At 43.6% G+C, this 23,346-nt stretch overlaps 1 protein-coding gene across 3 annotated transcripts in view; it reads left to right on the top strand.

The window, feature by feature from the left end:
• LOC124774870 (adenosine kinase) overlaps positions 1-23,346 on the top strand; it is a 104,939-nt gene that overhangs the window by 62,678 nt on the left and 18,915 nt on the right. For all 3 annotated transcript variants that reach the window (XM_047249520.1, XM_047249519.1, XM_047249518.1), the window contains one exon: positions 12,691-12,777. In XM_047249520.1, coding sequence (XP_047105476.1) covers positions 12,691-12,777 — 87 coding nt within the window. The remainder of the gene's footprint in view (positions 1-12,690; positions 12,778-23,346) is intronic.

Here is a 23,346-nt window from a genome sequence, read left to right as displayed (position 1 = left end):
GTTTTATTTGACACACTCTGTGTTTCATCAAATTTGAATGTCATAGGTGGCAGAACATACCATCATGGGTACCACATTTGAGGAAATAAGGCGATGGACCAAAAAAAAAAAAAAAAATGCCTAATACAGTGTAGGAAAACCTTTGGCATTCAAAACAGCTTCCTTTCATCTCCAAATAGATAAATACAGGCCATGTATGGTTTTCAAGGTAATCTTATACCATTCTTCCTGCAAAATAGTGGATAGTGGCAAGTTCAGGTAATGATGATGGATGTGGATAGTGATTACACGCCCTCCTCTCCAAAGTAAACCACAAACGCTCAAAAATATTAAGACCTGATTGTCTCATGTGACACTTCATCACTGTGCTCACATAACCAGGCCTGGATGTTGTGAGCTATGTGAATAGGAGTCCTGTCATCTTGAAACACAGTATCGCCATTGGGGAAACAAACATTGTACCATGGGATGGACCTAATCAGCCAAAATGGTCACAGAATCCTTGGCAGTAATGTGATCAGGCAGAGTAACTATGGAACCCATAGAATGCCATGATCTGGCTGCCCAAATCATCATTTGAACTGCTGCCGTGTTTCACTCTTAGGACATAAACTGAGCCAGAAGTTGGAAACAGTGTGCAACAAGATTCATGTGATCAAATTACATTCTTCCATTGCTCCACAGTACACGTATTTTTATGGCTTCAGCATCATATTTTCCTGTTATGGTCATCTGTGTCACTGATTAATTGTTTCGGAATTCCATCTGACCCTATAATTCCCTGCTTATGGAGTTTCATTCAAGTTGTCTTCATGCGGACAGGGTTTGTGAGTGTTACATTCAGTTCTGCACTGACTGTTGCAGTTTGTCGTCCTTTATTTTTAATCACAATCCTCGTCAAAGCCCCCTGCCCGGGAGGGGGGAGAGGAGGGTCACAACACTTCTGTGAGTACATGCTTGGCTACTATGGGGCCCCAGCCTTTGCAGCACTCCTTCCTTTTCTGTGCTGCAGCCTGTGTTTCCGTTATTTGTTACCCCCCTCAGCCTTTCCTTCTGATGGTCTGGAACCTGGTACATGATGTAGGACCCTAGTTCTCCACTTCACTTTTCGTTAATAAATATGTAGTCCCCATGGTTAGGTTTGATCTGTCATCACTTTTCCAAATTTTTCAGAAGTTTAAATCATGCAGTGAAGATTGCCCAGTGTGATGTCTGTTCCAGCTTTGTGCCTTTCCACCTTAGCACCCTTCCTTTGCAATAAGGTAGTACACCCAAGCGCCAGCATGGTAGCTGTTGTCCCATTTTGTGTGTGTGTGTGGGGGGGGGGGGGGGGCAGAGAGGGGGGAGGGGTCATCAAGTACCTGAATAGTAGTAGCCCCCTGACCAAGCAGGTATCACACTATTGATGCCTGAGCTGATACCTTCCCATGTAAGCCAAGAAGTGTGTGCCTGTCATGACTGGAGCACAATGACTCTGAGCAATGAATTCCAGGCCAGGTAGCTGTTGCTGTGGCTGGATGGCACCCATGGGAGAGCTTCCATTCAGAGTAGGTGGCACCATGGCATTTACGAAGCTTTCTTCTGCTGGTTGTCACATGGCCCCAGCGGTCTCTTCAGAAGGAAAGCACTCATTCAATGCAGAGAGACAGGAGCCCAAAATGTTTTCTTCCTTGGCTACACCATGGGAGGAACATCGGGCTGAGCAACAAGTAGAGAAATAATCTCCGCAATACCTAGTTTATACAAGGACAGGTGGGGAATCTTTTTTGGTCACAAAGTCATTAATTTTTGTAGAGAATATAGAGGACAAATTTGTGGAAGTTGGAGAAACCTCCAAAGGAAGAGTGGGTCAGTTTTGATTAAAACAGCATCCCCTGGCCAGTCAGGGGCTTTGTATGCTAGTGACAATCTGGATGACATTCTGGTGAGTATCACTCCCCATAACAGCCTAAACATGGCTCAAGACCTCATTTTTCATTTTGACCTTCTCTTGCAGTCTGATGATGAGCTACATGCCAACTAGTAGCAATTGTTTGTGCCCTTTGTCCGTCTTGTCCATAGGGGCCAAAGGACAATAGAGATACCACCGGGGCCTTCATCTTGGTCTTTGAGGATTATTCATTGCCTGAAAAGGTCAAGGTGACGGTATACAAATGTGATGTAGAACCATACGTGTGTGTGTGTGTGTGTGTGTGTGTGTGTGTGTGTGTGTGTGTGTGTGTCCGTCCCAATGCCCCCATATGGTGCTTTAAATGTATGAAATTCGGGCACATGTCTTCACATTGCAATGCCAGCTCAGTCTATAGGGATTGCAGAGACTGTTGCATGCAAACATTTCTTGTCTTCTTCAGCTCCCCCCACCCCCCACCCCCTCCCACCCCACCCCCAGCTGCGTCAGCTGTGGATAGCATAATTCCCCCTGCTCACCAGAGTGAACTGTCTTTCACAGAGAGAAAAAAATACAAGAATATAAGACTCTGGACAGACTGACATCCCAAGAGCCCAAGAAAAAGTATGAGCATCTACATCCCGCATACATGACAGTGTCATAGGCTAAAGCTATGATAGCGCCACCCTCCCGTTGGTACTCTCCTCCATTAAGCAATTGGTACTCTCCTCCATTAAGCAACCTGTAGCGAGCCCTCAGGGGTACTCAGTGGTGCCTGCCCCCCTGATAGTTGGAGGCTCTCCTCCTGCTGCTACCACCACACTCACTTGGGGCAATGCCGATCCCCATCCCCCAGCTGAAGACTCATCACCCTCGTCCAACTTCTCACTCCAGTAAGAGGCCTATAGGAACACTCTCCTCCGAGGTTTCTGCCAGTCTGTAACCAGATATCAGCCAGTGGCTGAAGGAGCCACAGACTGCTGGTCATAGGGCTTCATGTTCTTCTTCAGTCCCTGAAACTGATTCATCCAAACCTCATAAAAGAAAAGAGTCTTCGAAGATGGAGGAAATCCCGGTGGCAACATGCCACCAGATCCCACATGTTCTGCTTCTGTGGCCACAACAATGATCCCAGTGGTCCCTGAGCTCCAGATTGCTCCACAAAATGTATGTCAGAACCCTGTTTCCTTGGGCCCTTCAGGCCCTTACAGTACACTGACAGCCTGGTTCTTCAATGGAATTACAGTGGTTTTTTCCACCGCCTGGCTGACCTACATCATCTCTTAGACTCTTCCCCCACTTTCTGCATTGCCCTTTAGGAAACTTGGTTTCCAGCAAAATGGACCCTGGCCCTTTGTGGCTACCAGAGATATTTTAAGAATTGTGCCGATTATGATAGGGTGTCAGGTGGAGTTAACACTTGTGTTGTGAACTCTGTATATAGCAGGCATGTGCCTCTTGATACAACTTTGGAGGCTGTGGCTGTTCAGATAAGGGCATTTCAGGATTTCACCATCTGTAATGTTTATCTCCCTCCCTATGGTGGATTGTCTCAGAATGTATTGTCTGCATTGGTTTCTTGGCTCCCCAACCTTTCCTGATTTGGTTGACTTCAGTGCCCATAACCCCTTTTGGGATGGAGCCATGATCACTGGCCATGGTAAAGACATTGAAAACTTACTGGCAGATTTGGACCTCTGTCTCTTGAATTCTGGTGCCTCTGCATATTTCAGTATGGCACATAGAACTTACTCAGCCATTGATCTTTCTATTTATAGCCCTTGTCTTCTTCATCCATCCACTGGAGAGTCCACAATGACTTGTGTTGTAGCAACCACTTTCCAGTCCTCCTGTCCCTGCCTCAGCATCACTCCCCTGGGTGGCCATCGAGAGAGGCTCTCCACAATGCCGACTGGGACGCTTTCACCTCCACTGTCACTCTGAGCTCCCCACTAAATGAAAACATTGACGAGGTGGTCCTGAATGCAACAGCAGCCAGTCTATCAGCAGCTGACTTAGCAATCTCTTGTTCTTCAAAAGGTAGTACTTTGGTGGACCTTGGAAATCACTTAGGTCCAACACTATAAGCGGCATCCATCAGTTGAGCATATCATTGCCTTTAAACAGCTCCATGCCGAGGTCCACCACCTAATAAAATGATGGAATCCAGAATGCTGTGAATGATATGTTTCAACCATTGGACCACATACATCTCCTTCGCAGGTTTGGATGGGGATCGAATGCCTCTATGGGTACCAGGCCCCTGCAGGTTTTTCTGGTATTTCCTTTAAGGGCACTGTCTGCACTGCTCCAGATGCTGTTGCCGAACATTTTGCTCTGCATTATGCTCAAGCCTCTGCATTTGAGAACTATAAAGCTGCCTTTTGTGTCCTTAAACAGCAGATTGAACGACTGCACGTATCTTTCACTACACATCACTTGGAAGCCTATAATGCTCCAAGCAGTGAATGGGAATTCTTCAGTGCCTTGGCCCTTTGCCCTGATACAGCCACAGGACCAGACCACATTCACAGCCAAATGCTCAAACACCTATCAGTGGATTGTCAGCATTATGTTCTTACCACCTTCAACTGTATCTGAAGTGAGGGTGAGCTTCCATCTCAAGGACGGGAGAGCATCATCATCTTGGTACTGAAACCAGGTAAATTTCCCCTAGAGAAGGAAAGCTATTACCCAATTAGTTTCACCAATGTTCTCTCTGAGTTAATCAAATGCATGGTAAGCTGGCGGCTGAGTTGGCTCCTTGAGTCTCGGAGCATTCTGGCTCTGTCCCAGAGTGATTATTGCCAAGGCTCTTCCACTGCTGATAATTTGGTTTGCCTATAGTCTGTCATCTAGACAACAGTTTATTGCTCTCTTCTTCGATCTACAAAAGGCTTTGGACATCACATGGCAACACCACATCCTTGCTACCTGACGTGACTGACCTCCGATTTTTGTCTAGAACTTTTTGTTGCACCATACTTTCCAGGTTCGAGTTGGTACTTCCCACAGTACCCCCGATACCTAAGGAATGGTGTCCCACAGGGGATTAGTGGCCATTAACAGTCTAGCATCACCTGTGGGGTCATCAGTATTACCCTCCTTGTATGTCAGCGATCTTTGCTTGTACTATTGCTCCTCGAGTGTGGGTGTTGCTGAACGTCAGGTGCAGGATGCCATCCAAAAGGCACAGTTGTGAGCCATCACCCACGGCTTTCAGTTTTCCACTGCCAAGATTCACATCACGCATTTCTGTCGTCGTCATCGTGTACTGTTCATCCACAGTCAGAACTTTACCTCGATGACCAATTACTCAATGTGGTGGTGATTTATTGCACTTTGGGGCTGGTCATTGATGCTCATCTGATGTGACTTCCCCATCTTCACCACCTTAAGCAAAGGTTGACCCAAAGCCACATTCTCTTGACGTGAGGACTCACCATACTGCCGATGTGATGCCTGCCAGTCAGTGGCCCGCATCCTGCTAGACTGCCCAAATTTGACTGCTTTGTGCCAATATCTTAAAACGTCCTGACACGCTACCTCTGGTGTTAGTGAACGACGTCAGATTGGTTTACCTGGTTTTAGGTTTGAACCCGGAACGTGGTTCCTAGTCATCTCTGTGAAGTGGGGCATTTTAGCCTCATTAATCTCCTGAGAAGTTGGAGGGGCACGTCTCGCCTGCTCTGTCCCAGGCTCAGGCCATTGCTCAGTGGTCTGGCCTGGCCCGGTCCCTACTCTTCCCGACTTCATATTCTCCTTGTTCTTATATGTTTGCCGTTTTTAATGTTTCATGTTTCCTAAAGTTTTATCATCTTGTATCTGTTGCTCATTCCTTTGGGTAATGGATGGTGAGGTGGTGCTGATGGGAGTGCAGAGGGTGCATCACCATGCTCCAGGGACCACTAACTGCATTCTGAGCAGAGCGGCTCTCTCACCTGATTTGATTTCATCTCCGTCGTATTGTATCTTGCCTAAATTTGGGCTTCCCAGGATTAGGCTGTTGTATCCTTCTTCTGAGTGTAATTCCTGTTTCTATACATATCAGATGAAGGGACTGATGACCTTACAGTTTGGTCCCTGTAACTCCAACAACCAACAAATCAACCTCTTCAATGACTGTCCACCAGGATCACTCAACACGCACTTTTTCGAAACACCCAACAGTTTCACTACATTGATTATGGAAGCACCCACTATGTGAGTACCAACAATTTGCCCATGTTCGAATGTGGAAGAGCTCTGACATAATGCACTCACAACTACACAGAACACTGTTGTGACCATGAATGACACTTGGAATTATTGAGGACAGATGCTGTTAGTGGCCAGATACAACAGTGCTATCTGCAGGCTGGGCTAGCATCTGCATTTATGTTCAGGCATGTATTTCTTGAGGTGTTTCCATATTTTTGTCCACCCACAGCATGCAATCTCTTAACGCCACACTTCCTGACATGCTATCATAATACATTATAATCCAAAGTGTGCCTTTTTGAAAATACATTGGAAATATCACACCCAGAAACTCTTAGTATTACATGCTGGAATACAAAAAGAAAAAGTGTGTTAAATACAGCAATATTGGTTAAATCCAATTCGTCAGACTTGTACAATTCTGCAGTCAGCTAGTTGAAATGAAGGAAAGTCACATGCTGTGAGTGCGTAGCCTCTAGCAGCCAAAATATGACCCATGCACATGATTTATAAAAAATAAAAACACACTAAAATTGCAATTTTTATTACATTTCTCAGTACAAATGAACGTCATTAGTAGTGTCTCTCTATTAGTAAATTACACTAATAACTGAATATGGATAGTCATTTCAGCAGACTACAGTATACCGTATACACTTTAGCATAACTGCACTGTAATACAATAAGATACAGTGCACATTCATTGCTTCATCGTCAGCATCAAAACTCGACACTTAACACTTAACTGTGACCACTGCTTCAATAGCCTTTGATATTAGAGGAACTAGCAAAGGTTCTGGCTCATCCTAAGCTTCATTTTCTTCTTGTTTCTCTGCCATCTGGTCCTGCAACACTTAATAAGTTGTCATAGACTGGCAGACAGCAACACCTTCATCACATTCAACATGTGCATTGAAGCTACGGAAGTCAATGTTCTCTTCTTGCCCCATTTTTTGCTGCCACTTTTCAACTGCAATTCTTTCATTTCCTGTTGTGATGTTTTTTGTTAGTATCTGATGAAAGCCAGCTTTCTTGAAATACAGGGTGGTTCAAAAAGAATACCACAACTTTAAAAATGTGTATTTAATGAAAGAAACATAATATAACCTTCTGTTGAACATCATTACAAAGAGTATTTAAAAAGGTTTTTTTTTTTTTTTTTTTTTTTTTTTTTTTTTTTTTTTTTTTCACTCAAAAACAAGTTCAGAGATGTTCAATATGGCCCCCTCCAGACACTCGAGCAATATCAACCCGATACTCCAACTCGTTCCACACTCTCTGTAGCATATCAGGCGTAACAGTTTGGATAGCTGCTGTTATTTCTCGTTTCAGATCATCAATGGTGGCTGGGAGAGGTGGCCGAAACACCATATCCTTAACATACACCCATAAGAAAAAATCACAGGGGGTAAGATCAGGGCTTCTTGGAGGCCAGTGATGACGTGCTCTGTCACGGGCTGCCTGGCGGCCAATCCATCGCCTCGGGTAGTTGACGTTCAGGTGGTTACGGACAGATAAGTGCCAATGTGGTGGCGCTCCATCCTGCTGAAATATGAATTGTTGTGCTTCTTGTTCGAGCTGAGGGAACAGCCAATTCTCTAACATCTCCAGATACTGTAGTCCAGTTACAGTAGCACCTTCGAAGGTAAAGAAAAAGGGGCCAAAAACTTTATTGGCTGAAATGGCACAGAAAACGTTCACCTTAGGCGAGTCACGTTCGTACTGAGTTGTTTCCCGCGGATTCTCAGTGCCCCATATACAGACATTGTGACGGTTGACTTTCCCGTTAGTGTGGAAAGTTGCTTCATCACTAAACACAATCTTTGAAACGAAAGATTCATCTGTTTCCATTTGAGCAAGGATAAAATCACAGAAATCGATTCGTTTAATCTTATCAGCTGCAGACAGTGCTTGAACCAATTTCAGACGATAAGGTTTCATAACTAACCTTTTTCGTAGGACTCTCCATACAGTTGATTGTGGAATTTGCAGCTCTCTGCTAGCTCTGCGAGTCGATTTTCCTGGGCTGCGAACAAATGCTTGCTGGATGCGTGCTACATTTTCATCACTCGTTCTCGGCCGTCCAGAACTTTTCCCTTTGCAGAAACACCCATTCTCTGTAAACTGTTTATACCAACGTTTAATACACTACCTATCAGGAGGTTTAACACCATACTTCGTTCGAAATGCACGCTGAACAACTGTCGTCGATTCACTTCTGCCGTACTCAATAACACAAAAAGCTTTCTGTTGAGCGGTCGCCATCTTAGCATCAACTGACGCTGACGCCTAGTCAACAGCGCCTCAAGCGAACAAATGTACAACTAAATGAAACTTTATAGCTCCCTTAATTCGCCGACAGATAGTGCTTAGCTCTGCCTTTTGTCGTTGCAGAGTTTTAAATTCCTAAAGTTGTGGTATTCTTTTTGAATCACCCTGTATTTTGGGATTGTGCCTCCTTGCATGAAGCCCCAGACACTTCTTACAAAATGCATAGCATCCAAGCACATTTAGCAAGAATTCAATTCCGGTTGCGCAACGGCGCTGATAACTGCCGCGCCGAGTGCTTATCAGTAGCAGCATCCGGTACTGAGGCAGCTGCATGCTCATTCGACTCGAGGCAGCCACACGCTACGCATCGCCATGTCGTATAGGAGGAGAATGTATAGAAGAAGGACTTGCATTACCTTTCTCATTGTAGGGCAGACCAGCTTCTTCTATACAGTTGTTTGTGGCATTGTGCAATGTCTTGCTTGAATGGCATGAGGTGACTTGCATAGTTGGTAGGAAAAAACACTACATGTATATAAAACAGTGGAAACTTTAGTTAGGGAGAAGGATAGTTTGCTAATCACCATGGAGTTTGCAGAGAGGCAATGAAAAGACTGTTACACATTTAGCTTTTGTCCAAAACGTTCTTTGGAAAAGGAAAGACACCACACATTCATTCACACTAGCAAGCACAACTCACACACACACACACACACCACCACCATCTCCAGCAGCTTGAGCCGGAACGCAACTGTCATGTGAACGGAAGCAGCTATCTGGAGGGGACGAAGAAGAGGAAGGGATAGCAAGGTATGGGTGGAGGGAGAGAAGAGCACTGTCTGTTGGAGTGTGCAGTGACTAGATGGAGGCATGACAAGACTGCCACAAGGCACAGTGTCAAGAGGATATGAGGTGAGGGGGAGTGGAAAAGGAGAGAAGCAGGATAGGGGAAAGACAGGCAGATGTATTGGCAGAGTGCTGCTCACAATGAGGGTGAGGATACATGAATAGGGGGAGGTGATACGTTGGGCAGAGGGGGCAGTAACTGTTGGGTGGAGGGGTGGAGATAGCTGGTTACTGTACTTTGAGGCCAAGATAATTCCGGGAGCAGAGAATGTGTTGTAAGGATAACACTTGTGTGTGCAGTTCAAAAAAGCTAGTGCTGGATGGGCTCATCCAAAAGGCCCAGATTCTGAAGCAGCCTTTGAAATAAAGCATGATGTGTTCAGCTGAATGCTGTACCACGGGGTGGTTCACTTTGCTCTTGGCCACAGTTTGGTGGTAGCTGTCCATCCTGGTAAACAGCTGGTTGGTGGTCATACCAGTAAAAAAGGATGTGCAGTGATTGCAGCGAGCTGATGTATGGGATGGCTGCTTTCACAGGTAGCCCAACATCTGATCAGGTAGGATAAGACTGGAATAGAAAGAGCTGAGTAGGTAGATCGGGCAGGTCTTGCGTGTGGGTCTTCCACAGAAATATGATCCCTGTGGCAAGGGCTTGGGATTGGGAGTGGCGTAGGGATGGAGCAGAATATTGTGAAGATTGGGTGGACGATGGGCCACTTTAAGAGGCGTGGAAAGGATCTAAGGTAGGATCTCCCTCGTTTCAGGGGATACTGATAGGTAATTTAAGTCCTGACAAAGGCTGTGACTCAGTTGTTTCATTCTGGGGTGGTGTTAGGGGATGAAGGTGGCACTCCTTCGCAGCTAATTCTTGAGTAGTGATAGGATTTTGGGTGTGTTTGAAAATGGCACAGGAGATCTGTTTGCGTACTAGGTCTGGGGGCAGTGCTTGTCTGTGAAGGCCTTGGTGAGATGCTCAGCATACTAGGCAGGGGAGTTATTGTCATTGCAGATATGGCATGCCTGGGTGGTCAGGCAGTATGGGAGGGACTTTTTTTTGTGTGAAAGGGATTACAGCTGTTGAAATGCTGTTACTATTGGTGGTTGGTGGATTTAATGTGGACAGAGGTGTGGATAGAGGATAGAGCCATTGGAAAGGAGGAGGGCAACGTCCAGGGTGGTGACACACTGGTTTGAGGAGGACCAGCTGAAGCAGGTGGGAGGGTAGGCATTGAAGTTTTGAAGGAATGAGGAGAGGGTGTCTTGGCCCTGAGTGCAGATTATGAAAATGCCATCAGTGAACCTGAACCAGACTAGGGGATTGGTGTTTTAGGAGGCTACAAAAGTCTCCTCTAGATGACCCCTAAACAGATAGGCATAGGAGGTTGCCATGTGGGCGCCAATGGCTGTTCCACAAATTGATTTGTATACTTTCTCTTCAAAGGAGAAGTAATTGCAAGATAGGATAAAGTTAGTAAGGTGTATGGTTCAGACTCTGAAAGATGTTTTGAAAGGTAGTGTTCAGTAGCAGCAAGACTATGGGTATGAGGGATATTGGTGTATAGGGAAGTGGTTTCGAGGGATATTGGTGTATAGGGAAGTGGTTTCAATAGTGATGAGTAGGAATCCAGGAAGTAAAGTGGTAGGAATGTTAGAGAGTCGGCGAAGGAAGTGGTTGGTATCTTTGATGTGGGAGGCTATATTACGAGCAATTGGTTGGAGATGTTGGTCTGTGAGAGCCAAAATTCTTTCAATGAGGCACAATAACCAGTTACAATGGGTCGCACAGGATTGTTGGGTATGGGGATTATGTGGAGCATGTGAAAGGTGAGTGTGTGGGGTGTCATAGGGGTGAGAAGGGAAATGGACTGAGGGGAGAAGTTCTGGGAAGAGCTTAAGGCTTCAAGCAGGTATAGATTATGTTGGACTTCTGCGGTGGGATCACTCTGGCAGAGTGTATAGGTGGAGCAGTCAGGTAATTGACAGAGGCCTTTGGCCAAGTAGTCACGGTGATTCATAACAATAGTGGCGGAAACCTTGTCTATAGATTGGATGATTAGGTCAGGATTAGATTTGAGGTTTTATGTGGATGTCCTTCCTTCTGCTGAAAAGTTGGTGTTCTTAGGAAGGGACATGGGGGAAGATGGTGTGAGGCAAAGTAGAAGGTAAGGAATTCCTGGAAGGTGACCAAGGGGTGGTTAAGTGGGAGGGGAGAATCATAGTTGGCTGGTGATATGAACTGGGAGAGGCAGGACTCAATTTTGTGATTAGGTTGCCTGTGGTTGGAGGGATCAGTGCAAAGAAGTGTTTCCATTACTGGGATCAGGAGAAGAAGAGTAGGTCTTTGACAAGTCCAACACAGTTAAATTCGGGTGTAGGGCTAAAGGCACGGATTTGGATAGGAGTGGAATTCTGTGGGGCTGAGGATTTTGGTGGACTGTTGGTAGAGAGTTTTGGGGAATGCGGCAAGTTGAAAAGGTCAGCTAGGCAGGGTCTGCATGCTTCAAGAGATTTTTCAAGGAGGGACACTGGACAGGATAGGGGTTGGCTAGTGGTAGCTCGAGGCAGTTGTAGGATGTCAGCAGGTTGATTAAATTATGGAATAGACCATTGGGGGGGGGGGGGGGCGGGATTCCACAGTTTAGGCAGCATTTAAGGACCACAATGTGGGACTGGGTTTTAGCCAGGAAAGGAATATCTTTCTGAACTGTGCAGAAACATGGAGCGGGGATCCATTTTGGTAGGGATGGTGTATGGTAAACGGAAATGAGCAAATGAAGGTGTTCGATGGTTGTGAGGGGAGCTGGATTACAGAAAAGATGCATAGAAATACCTAAAGACATGCAAAAGCATGCACAGATATTTAAAAATATGCACAAATGCTTGAAATATGTCGGAATACACACAAATACATTAAAAACATGGGCGAAAGGGAGCAGATGAGGTATAGGAATGTGCGTGTGTTGGGATAAGTGAAGAGAGGGTCAAGGGAGATTGGTTAGTATGAACTACTTCTACACATCATTTTTTACCACAGTAAATAATCTGTATGATGCACATAGTTGCCAGCATTGAACGGCACTGTCTCCCCACACGTTTCCACACCCAACATCCTCAAACATACTACTCCAACACTCCCAGAACTCATGGCATCAGAAGTGTCAGTGTCCAAGCAGAACCAATACCGCCAAATTTGAGTGCATAAAACAGTGAGGGAGAATGTATAAACGAGTAGTAGTTTTAACATGTGTTTAATACAACCGGGACTGGGACTTTCAAAATGGTCATACTATGCTGGAAATGGCAGTAGGAGGGACGTACTAACGAGATTTCACTGTATATTTATATCAGCATATTATAGGAGAATATTGTCTTCTACTAGTACTGTAATGAGGAACTACTAAGTCTGCATTGTTTCAAGTTTTGCCATTAATTTAATTCTTTAATGATTTGAATTTTTAAAATATACTTGTATTTCTCATTTTCAGATGGTATTGTCAATGAATTTTCAGTCACTCACTTACCTCCAGAAAAAGTGATTGATACAAATGGTGCAGGAGATGCATTTGTTGGAGGTAAGAGACAATGTCATAATTTTCCTTAATATGCAACATATATTACTTCAACTGACAAAGTGTCAAATCTGTTTGCATTCACCATCAAAAACTGTAGGCACCCAGCAGGAATAAAGAAAACAGAATCAAACTGCAGGTATTGCAAAGCTCTGTACCCGCATCAGTTTGAAATAACAATACACACCATAACGACAGTTTCAGCAATATGCTATACCTCCTCAGGTTATGATACATGAACCACTTTATGAATATTGTATGTCCCCACTCCCCAACTCAAGTTTCCCAGTAGCTGATGAAATCTTCTCATGTTATCAGCCAGGTTGTGGTGACAACATGATGCCATGTTTGTGCTGATAAACTTAGACAATTTCATCAATGAAATTTGCTGAGAAAGCCAGCATTCCCATATTGCCAGTAGTTATTTTAATTGACTTTCTGTACTCTGTATATGAAAATTGTATTTTGTATTTGGCATCCAAACTGAACACTAATTTGTTTCGATATATAATGCTTCCCACAAGACCACCTCAGTGTGATACAGGCAGTCCATCTGGAATGTACTCCATGTGAATAAGTAATCTATACTAATATATAAAGGGGAAATGTTACTAGCAAAAATCTTGAAAACTTCTTGACTGATTTACTTCAGATTTTTACATGATACTATAATAAATGTTCAGATGGGCATAGGTTCCACACAAGGTGTTTATAAATTAGTTATACAAAAGTAACCTTTAATTGTGAAAAAGATAAAGAAATGTTTGACACAGCAGTCATTCCAGTATATCTTCAAATTTTATTTACAAATGTTTAGTATAGCAACCTTTTGTAACATGACAGATGTCCCTTTTGTAATCATTTTCTTGCCAAATCCTGAGAAGCAAGTCTTGATGTATGGTGGCAATTGCTTGTGTTATCCGTTGTTGCAGCTCGTCCACATTTCTCGGAAGCAGAACAACAAACTCTGTCTTCAGTGTAACCCCATACACAGAATTGCATTGTGGTTAAATCAGGTGAACATAAGAGGCCAGGATTTGTTCCACCACATCCAATTCAAGTTGGCACATTTCTACAGAGATATGCGACGTTGTCATGATGATAATGTGGACACGCGCCATATTTCTGGAAAATAATTCTGTGCCTACATCCTATTGTAACTGAGGGATTAGATAATGTTCAAGCAAGTCCAGTTATGATATTCCAGTTGCAGTTAACTTGGCAAAAAAGAAAGGAACGTAAATCTTGTTACAGCTTACGGCACAAAAAACATTTACCTTTGACAATTCCCTTACATGCTACACAACAGGAACGTATGAATTAACAGTGTTAGGTAGGAATGAACCTTGAAGATAAGCCACATTCAATACTGTATCAAACATTTCTGTAAATTATTTACCTTCTTTACAATTAAAGGATACTTTTGTATAATTAACTTACAAACACTGTGTATTTGTTTTTAAACAGCAGTGTACAGGTTTTCTCTTAAAACTGACTGTGAGGAAGAAAACGCGGTGCTGTGAAAATGGCCAGTTTCATTTCCTTTCTTGCAGTTGGTTTTAACTATGATAGCTTAAATTGAATGAGTAAGCCAGTTGGGATCATTGGTGTATGGGGTATGACAGGAACTTCTCCAGCTGCTGGATCTGTGAGGATAGCAGCTTCAGCAACATTATTTCACATAGTTTTCATGTGTGAACTGGTAGCATTACAAAAATTTTCGGAAAATTCAAATTCGAATCATAAGCCGATAAGCCACATATACAATTTGCTTAATATATAGGTTTTCTGTGAAAACCAGCTGCAAGGAAGAAAAAAAAACAGCACACTGTCGTATATACCATTTTTGATTGAAATAAAATACATGGAGGAATAATATATATGAGAGAAAATGTTTGTGTAGTAGTTTAAATGCTTTACTATCTTAATTAAAACCGACTGCAAGAAAGAAAATGAAATGACACATTTTCACAGCACAGCACTGCATTTTCTTTCTCACTGTCAGTTTTAACATAAAACTTGTACATTGTTGATTAAAAAAATATACAGCCTATGTCTGTTTGAATGTTTATTAGAGTATCTTGTAAAATATATGAAATAAATCGGCCAAGAACTTTTGGAGATCTTAGTCATTCATATTCTATATTTTTTGCTATAATTTTGAATTCCGTGCCTTCAAAGCAGGCAAAGTCGCCACGAGAAGTAAAATTTGCTTCCTGACATGATTCCCAAGAATACCCCAAACTAGCACATACATCCAATCCTCATACATATTTAGCGGTTGTGAACCATTGCAGGTTCGCTAGTGTTTTATTAGAAGACAAGCAGGATGCTACCTCATTAAAAACATGAGATATATTCAAATGGTTGGAATTGGGAGCCCCTGTTGACATTTATTTCCGTGTTTGCTAATTAGCTTTTGGTTTTTAAAAAACCTTGTGCAAAACAGAAATTTTTCCCACCGAAACAACCCCACCCCTTCTCTTTTCACCCAGATGTGCTATGGCAGGTATTTGTCATCTTCTGTGAGTCTGTGTTTATTTCTGTAAGATATTATACGAAGTTTATGGTTGTTTTTCTATTTTAAATCTGAGCCCGCATCTCGTGGTCGTGCGGTAGCGTTCCCGCTTCCCACGCCCGGGTTCCCGGGTTCGATTCCCGGCGGGGTCAGGGATTTTCTCTGCCTCGTGATGGCTGGGTGTTGTGTGCTGTCCTTAGGTTAGTTAGGTTTAAGTAGTTCTAAGTTCTAGGGGACTGATGACCTAAGATGTTAAGTCCCATAGTGCTCAGAGCCATTTGAACCATTTTTAAATCTGAAAACTGGGGCATGCATTTTTATTTTGGTTCCTCACCTGCAAATACTATTATCCACTCTTGAACAGCGTGCGAAAAAAGAAAAAACACCACTCATATCTTTCCGTGCAAGCTCTGATTTCCCTCATTTTATTATGATGATCGTTTCTCCCTATGTAGGCCAGCATCAACTAAGTATTTTCGCATTCGGAGGAGAAAGCTGGTGATTGAAATAGCATGAATACGTCCTGCCGCATTGAAAAACTCCTCTGTTTTGTTATCATGTCCGTTACACTATGTCATCTATTTCTTGACAATACAATGTGTGCTGCTCTTCTTTGAATTTTTGAATGTGCCACATTAATCCATCTCGTAAGATCCTACACCACACAGCAGTACTCCAAAAGACGGACAGGCATAGTGTAGGCTGTCTCTTTAGTAGATCTGTTGCATCTTCTAAGTGTTGTGCCAATAGAAGGCAATCTTTGGTTCACCTTCCATATAACATTTTCTGTTTGTTCTTTCCAATTTAAGTTTTCGTAATTGTAATTCCTAGGTATTTAGTTGAACTTTATGGCCTTTAGATTTGATTGATTAATTGTGTAACCAAAGTTTAACGGAGTCCTTTTACCACTCATGTGGATGACCTCACATTTTTCATTATTTATGGTCAATTCCCAATTTTTGCACCACACAGATATATTATCTAAATTGTTTTGCAGTTGGTTTAGATCTTCTGATGACTTGATGATAAACAACAGCATCATCTGCAAACATCCTAAGATGGCTGCTCAGATTGTCTTCTAAATCTTTTATAAAGATAAGGAAAGAATGTTTTCTATGCTGCTGTGATTTGTTGTTAGATTGTAATTATATACACTTTTTCACACCCTTTACATTCCCCACACACTTTGTAGAAAACATTTTCATATGTGGAGTAAACTTGTGGTGCCATACTCACCAAGAGATGCAGCATCATTGGTGCCATTCTCGTGTTTCATGTTTTCTTTTTGTCCACTGTAGTGTACATTTTGAATGTTTGATGCAATTGTTGTGTATTCATTCCAAGCTTGCTTCCTCATATTATTGCTTGCTATATGTGGCAGTCCTCCTCTGCTGTAATCTTTTTTAGACTATTGCTTTCTCTGAGGACCTTGAGATCAATTTCAGTATTATTTCGATGCCAGTTTTCCTCTATGAGATGCCTTGTTTGGCATGTGTAGACAGATTTTCATGAACTGCGTATTAACTGATAAGAGTTAAGCTTTTTGTAATTTGTCTGTAGAAGTGTTGTTGGTGTTGAGATTTTTCTATACAAAGTTGTTATGTGGTATTTATGTTTGTTGTCCCCCTGCCCTCTCCCCATGGATATGTTTGTTGCTGTATGTTCGTATCTGCAACAGTGTTGCTTGTAAGGTGAACACTTTTCAAGGAGCACTGCATGCCGCCTACATAAAAAAAAAACATAGGATGGGGAACATATTGCTTACGTGTGTCCATCATGTGTTGATATTCCTGGGTCTTTTGTTGTAGTTTGTTGTTTAGTTTGTTTATCATTTGTGTATCGTACATTCTCTCTGGATACTTGGTGCATTGTGCTTAGAAGCTGTGTGTAGTTCAGTTTATCCACAGTGGTCCTGTGAAGACTGTAACATGTATCTGGAACTTAAATGTCTGTGTGTCATTAGGTGATTGGATTGATAGTGTGTGGTTGTACTCATAGTTGTGAGTTTCCCGTGTGTTTCAGAGTTATGTTTTTTGTTGATTCTATGTATGGTGATATGTAGGAAATTTAGTTTCATGTGTGCTACTATCTGTGTGGTGAATTTAAGAGCTAGCTTTGTTTTTGTCACTGTGCAGCTGATTTATCCGAGTGTCTGTTTCATCTAACAAACAACTGAGGTTATCTACATAGTAGTGTGACTATATAAAGTTGTATTGTTCTGGATGTTTAAATTTGCTGAATATTTTGTGTCAATTGCGATTCAGAAATATATTGACAAGCGAGCCACTGACAGGTGAACCCATTGAGGGGCCTTATTTTTTCTGGCAATTCATTGCTTTTTTGAAGGTTCCTGTTGTGGAAGTGTACAGTTTGTGTAGTAATGTATGAGTGTGGCATACTAGTGATAAGATGTTGCATGTTTGAAGTTGGCTACTGTTCTAATTGGAACATTTTGTTTATGTATTTTGCTGTTTTGCTATTCACCACATAGAGTAGGCACTGATTCCCAGACAGGTACAATGAGAATGAATGCTGGAATTATTTCAGCTTTCAGGAAGCCCTTCTCCTGAAATAAAAAATAACACCACATTCATGCCTCAGCACATAGAGACTGGCCATGTATGTGCGAGTTGTGCTTGTGTGAATGTGATGTGTTTCCTACTTCTGAAGAAAGACTTTGCCTGAAAGCATAAATATTTCTAGCATTCTTTTTCATTGTGCCTGTCTGCGACTCAACACCTTCTCTGTGTCTTGAGTAAGTGTCTGCCCTTTCCGTATTGTTGTTATTCGATCCTGGACTTTGTGTATTTTTGCTATGAACATAGTTTATTGTGTTATTATCCAAAGAGTTACAGCAAAAAGATACAAGTTTTTAAATGGAACAATAGTTGTTTCTATTGTGCGCTGGAATCAGTAACACCAGCTGTGTATACATCAATTTAAATTACATTCCTATCACTTTTAGTTTGGGAGCTACAACCCTTCAGAGTTTCAGGGGCAGATACCACACGTTGCACCTTCTAAAGGATCTGCTGACGAGATGTAACATAGCCGATGCCACAGAGCAACATGCGTCCTTGATGTGCCGTTTTAAATCATCGGGGGATGTGGGCTCAGTGACATAAACACAATCCTTTAGGTATCCCCACAAAAAGAAATCTAATGGTGTTAAATCGGGCAACCTTGTGGGCCATGAATGAGGACCATGGTGTCCCAACCACCTTCCTTCAAACCTGTTGTTTAGTTCTTCCAGAACAGCACGTGCAGAATGGGGTGGGTGACCGTCGTGGTGCATCGACATATGGACTCTCGTGTGTAGACACACATGTTCAAGGAGACCACCCAAAGTGTCGACTATAAACGCGTGATATAACTCGCCTGTCAGTGTACTGGGAATTAGTGTGGACCGATGATTTCATCCCCAAGGATTCCACACCATACATTAATAGACCACCTACATTGACGGTTGACAGGTCGTACCTGCGGAGGATTGTCTGCAGCCCAGTAGTGCACATTCACTGCACCATAATTTGTGAACGTGGACTCATCAGAGAACATAACACCTTGTAAAGACCCCAGCATAAAATTACGTGTGGCCCATTCACAGAATACAACTCTCACACAGAAATCATTCCCATGCAGCTCCTGGGTCAGTGACAGGCGGTACGGGTGAAACCTGTGGCCGTGTACTATAGGCCACACAGATGTGAGATTGACACCAGCGACTGCAGCAATGGCTTGTAAGCTGACATGAGGATCGTGGTGTATTGCAGCTAAAACAAACACCTCTGTTTCCTCACTTCTTACAGTTCTTTGTCTGTTACTGCGGCGCTTTACCAAGCTGCCTTTTTTCTGAAATCGTTTTTCAATACGTTGGAATGTAATGGCTGCCGGAGCTCTTCGCCTAGGATATCTCACAGCCTATGCCGTGGCTGCTTCAGTGGCATCGTGTCAGCACTCGTCAAGCATCAGCAACATGTTACCGTACTCGTTGTTCGTGTATGCCATCGTCATCCGATGTCATTAACTGTGGTATATTGTGCCCCGGTTGTTTGTGTGGCTCGAGCTGTCTGGTATGCAGCCATGTGCGGTGCCAGTCGGCAGTCCAACAATGCACCGAGGAAGCTTCTTGGAGCATGACACCAGCAACGTTACAATTCGGCCGCACCACATTTAGAAGGCGCATTGCGTTATGCACAGTTTGTGTGGTATCTGCCCCTGAAACTTTGAAGGGCTGTAGCTCCCAAACTAAAAGTGATAGAAATGTAATTTAAATTTGTGTATACACAGCTGGTGTTAGTGATTCCAGTTCATGATAGAAACAACTATTGTTCCATTTAAAAAATTGTATCTTTTTGCTGTAACTCCTTGGATAATAACACAATAAACAATGTTCATAGCTCTGCAGACTGTGTAATGCATCTTGTGGTGACCTACTGCAATAAATATTTCCATCACCTGTTACTTCGTAACTTACAGAGGAAAACACATTTAGTGAAACACCCTGTATATATTGAGAAGCCAATGTCAAAATACCCAGACTCATGAACAGCGATCGGCAAGAGGTTCATGAACTTACACCACTTATTGCCTGAACTGCCCATTTCTTAGCCAAAAATATCCTTTTAGAATGTGAAGAGTTACCCCAAAATATAATACCATACAACATAACCGAATAAAAGTACGCAAAGTATACTAATTTTTGTGTTGAACGATCGGTCACTTCAAACACCATTTGAGTAGTAAAAATGGCAGCATTAAGTCTTTGAACAAGATCCTGAACATGGGCTTTCCATGACGTTTAACTATCTGAAAACCTAAAAATTTGAACTGTTCAGTTTCACTAATCACATGCCTATTCTGTCAAATTAAAACATCACGTTTTGTTGAATCGTGTGTTACAAACTATGAAAACTCAGTCTTACTGTGTTTAGTGTTAGTTTATTTTCTTCAAGCCATGAACTTATGTCATGAACTGCACCATTTGAAACAGAGCCAGTGTTGCACACATCTTTACTTCCAAGCTAGTGTCATCAGCAAACAGAAATATTTTAGAAAAGGAAAGTTGCTACTCACCGTATAGCAGAGATGCTGAGTCACGAAAGGCACAATAAAAAGATTCACACAATTAAAGCTAAGGCCATTAAGGCCTTTGTCAGCAGTAGACACACACACACACACACACACACACACACACACACACACACACACAAACGCAACTTGCACACACGCCTGCAGTCTCAGAGAGCTGAGACCACACTGCGAACAGCAGCACCAGTGCATGATGCCAGTGGCGACTGGGTGCGGGAACGGAGGAGGCTTGGGCGATGAGGGGTAGTATGGTGGGAGTGGCGGACAGTCAGATGTTGCAGTTTAGACGGAGGGCAGGAGTGAAGGTGTGGAGGGCGAGAGGGTAAGAAGCGGAAAGGAGAGAAATAAAAGAAATTAAAAGGCTGAGTGCGGTGGTGAAATGGCGGCTATGTAGTGCTGGAATGGGTACAGGGAGGGGGCTGGATGGGTGAGGACAGTGACTAATGAAGGTTGAGGCCAGGAGTATTACGGGAACGTAGGATGTACTGCAGGGAAAGTTCCCACCTGCGCAATTCAGAAAAGCTAGTGTTGGTGGGAAGGACTCATATGGCACAGGCTGTGAAGCAGTCATTAAGATACCATGTTTGGCAGCATGTTCAACAACAGGGTGGTCCACTTGTTTCTTGGCCACAGTTTGTCGGTGGCCGTTCATGCGGACAGACAGCTTGTTGGTTGTCATGCCTACATAGAATGCAGCACAGAGGTTGCAGCTTAGCTTGTAAATCACATGACTGATTTCACAGGTAGCCCTGCCTTTGATGGGATAGGTGATGTTAGTGACCGGACTGGAGTAGGTGGTGGTAGGAGGATGTATGGGACAGGTCTTGCATCTAGGTCTATTACAGGGATATGGGCTATGAGGTATGGGATTTGGAGCAAGGGTTGTGTAAGGATGGACGAGTATATTGTGCAGGTTCGGTGGGCAGCGGAATACCACGGTAGGAGGGGTGGGAAGGATAGTGGGCAGGACGTTTCTCATTTCAGGGCACCACGAGAGGTAATCAAAACCCTGGCGGAGAATGTAATTCAGTTGCTCCAGTCCGGATGGTACTGAGTTACAAGGGGAATGATCCTCTGTGGCTGGACTGTGGGACTTTGGGAGGTGGTGGGAGACTGGAAAGATAAGGCAGAGGAGATCTGTTTTTGTACAAGGATGGGAGGATAATTACGGTCAGCGAGGCTTCAGTGAGACCCTCGATATATTTTGCGAGGGACTGCTCATCACTGCAGATGCAACGACCACGGGTGGCTAGGCTGTACGGAAGGGACTTCTTGATATGGAATGGGTGGCAGTTGTCGAAGTGGAGGTATTGCTGGTGGTTAGTATGTTTGATATGGACGGTGGTACTGATGTAACCATCTCTGAGGTGAAGGTCAACATCTAGGAAGGTGGCTTGTTGGGTTGAGTAGGACCAGGTGAAGCAAATGGGTGAGAAGTTGTTGAGGTTCTGGAGGAATGTGAATAAGGTGTCCTTAACTTTGATCCAGATAGCAAAGATGTCATCAACGTATCTGAACCAGGTGAGGGGTTTAGGATTCTGGGTTTTTAGGAAGGATTCCTCTAGATGGCCCATGAATAGGTTAGCATAGGATGGTGCCATGCGAGTGCCCATAGCCGTACCGCGGATTTGCTTGTAGGTAATGCCTTCAAAGGAGAAGTAATTGTGGGTGAGGATATAGTTGGTCAAGGAGACTAGGAAGGAGGTGGCGGGATTGGAATCCATAGGGCATCTGGAAAGGTAGTGTTCAACAGCAGTAAGGCCATGGGCATTAGGAATGTTAGTGTACAGGGAGGTGGCATCAGTAGGGAACCATGTGGTAAAGGGACACTACCTTTGCAGACGCCCTATGGATTCGAAACCAACAACCTCCTTCCTAGTCTCTATGACCAATTATATCCTCACCCACAATTACTTCTCGTTTGTAGGCATTACCCACAAACAAATCTGCGGTACGGCTATGGGCACCATCCTACGCTAACCTATTCATGGGCCATCTAGAGGAATCCTTCCTAGAAACCCAGAATCCTAAACCCCTCACCTGGTTCAGGTTCATTGGTGACATCTTTGCTATCTGGATTGAAGGTGAGGATATCTTATTCACATTCCTCCAAAACCTCAACAACTTCTCACCCATTTGCTTCACCTGGTCCTACTCAACCCAACAAGCCACCTTCCTAGATGTTGACCTTCACCTCAGAGATGGCTACATCAGTACCTCCGTCCATATCAAATCTACTAACCACCAACAATACCTCCACTCTGACAGCTGCCACCCATTCCATACCAAGAAGTCCCTTCCGTACAGCCTAGCCACCCGTAGTCGTCTCATCTGCAGCGGCGAGCAGTCCCTTGCAAAATATACTGAGGGTCTCACTGAAGCCTCACTGACCATAATTATCTTCCCATCCTTGTACAAAAACAAATCTCCCATGCCTTATTTTTCCAGTCTCCCACCACCATCCAAGGTCCCACAGTCCGGTCACAGAGGATCATTCCCCTTGTAACTCAGTACCATCCGGACTGGAGCAACTGAATTACATTCTCTGCCAGGGTTTCGATTATCTCTCATCATGCCCTGGAATGAGAAATGTCCTGCCCACTATCCTTCCCACCCCTCCTACCATGGTATTTCGCCGTCCACCGAACCTATACAATATACTCGTCCATCCTTACACAACCCTTGTTCCCAATCCCAAACGTCATGGCTCATACCCCTGTAATAGACCTAGATGCAAGACCTGTCCCATACATCCTCCTGCCACCACCTACTCCAGCCCGGTCACTAACATCACCTATCCCATCAAAGGCAGGGCTACCTGTGAAACTAGTCAAGTGATTTACAAGCTAAGCTGCAACCTCTGTGCTGCATTCTATGTAGACATGACAACCAACAAGCTGTCTGTCCGCATGAACGGCCACCGACAAACTGTGGCCAAGAAACAAGTGGACCACCCTGTTGCT

The sequence above is a fragment of the Schistocerca piceifrons genome, chromosome 2 (assembly GCF_021461385.2).
Source record: "Schistocerca piceifrons isolate TAMUIC-IGC-003096 chromosome 2, iqSchPice1.1, whole genome shotgun sequence".
NCBI classification, from domain to species: domain Eukaryota; kingdom Metazoa; phylum Arthropoda; class Insecta; order Orthoptera; family Acrididae; genus Schistocerca; species Schistocerca piceifrons.
Note: the sequence above shows the minus strand (reverse complement) of the source record. Positions and strands in the feature narration are given on the sequence as shown.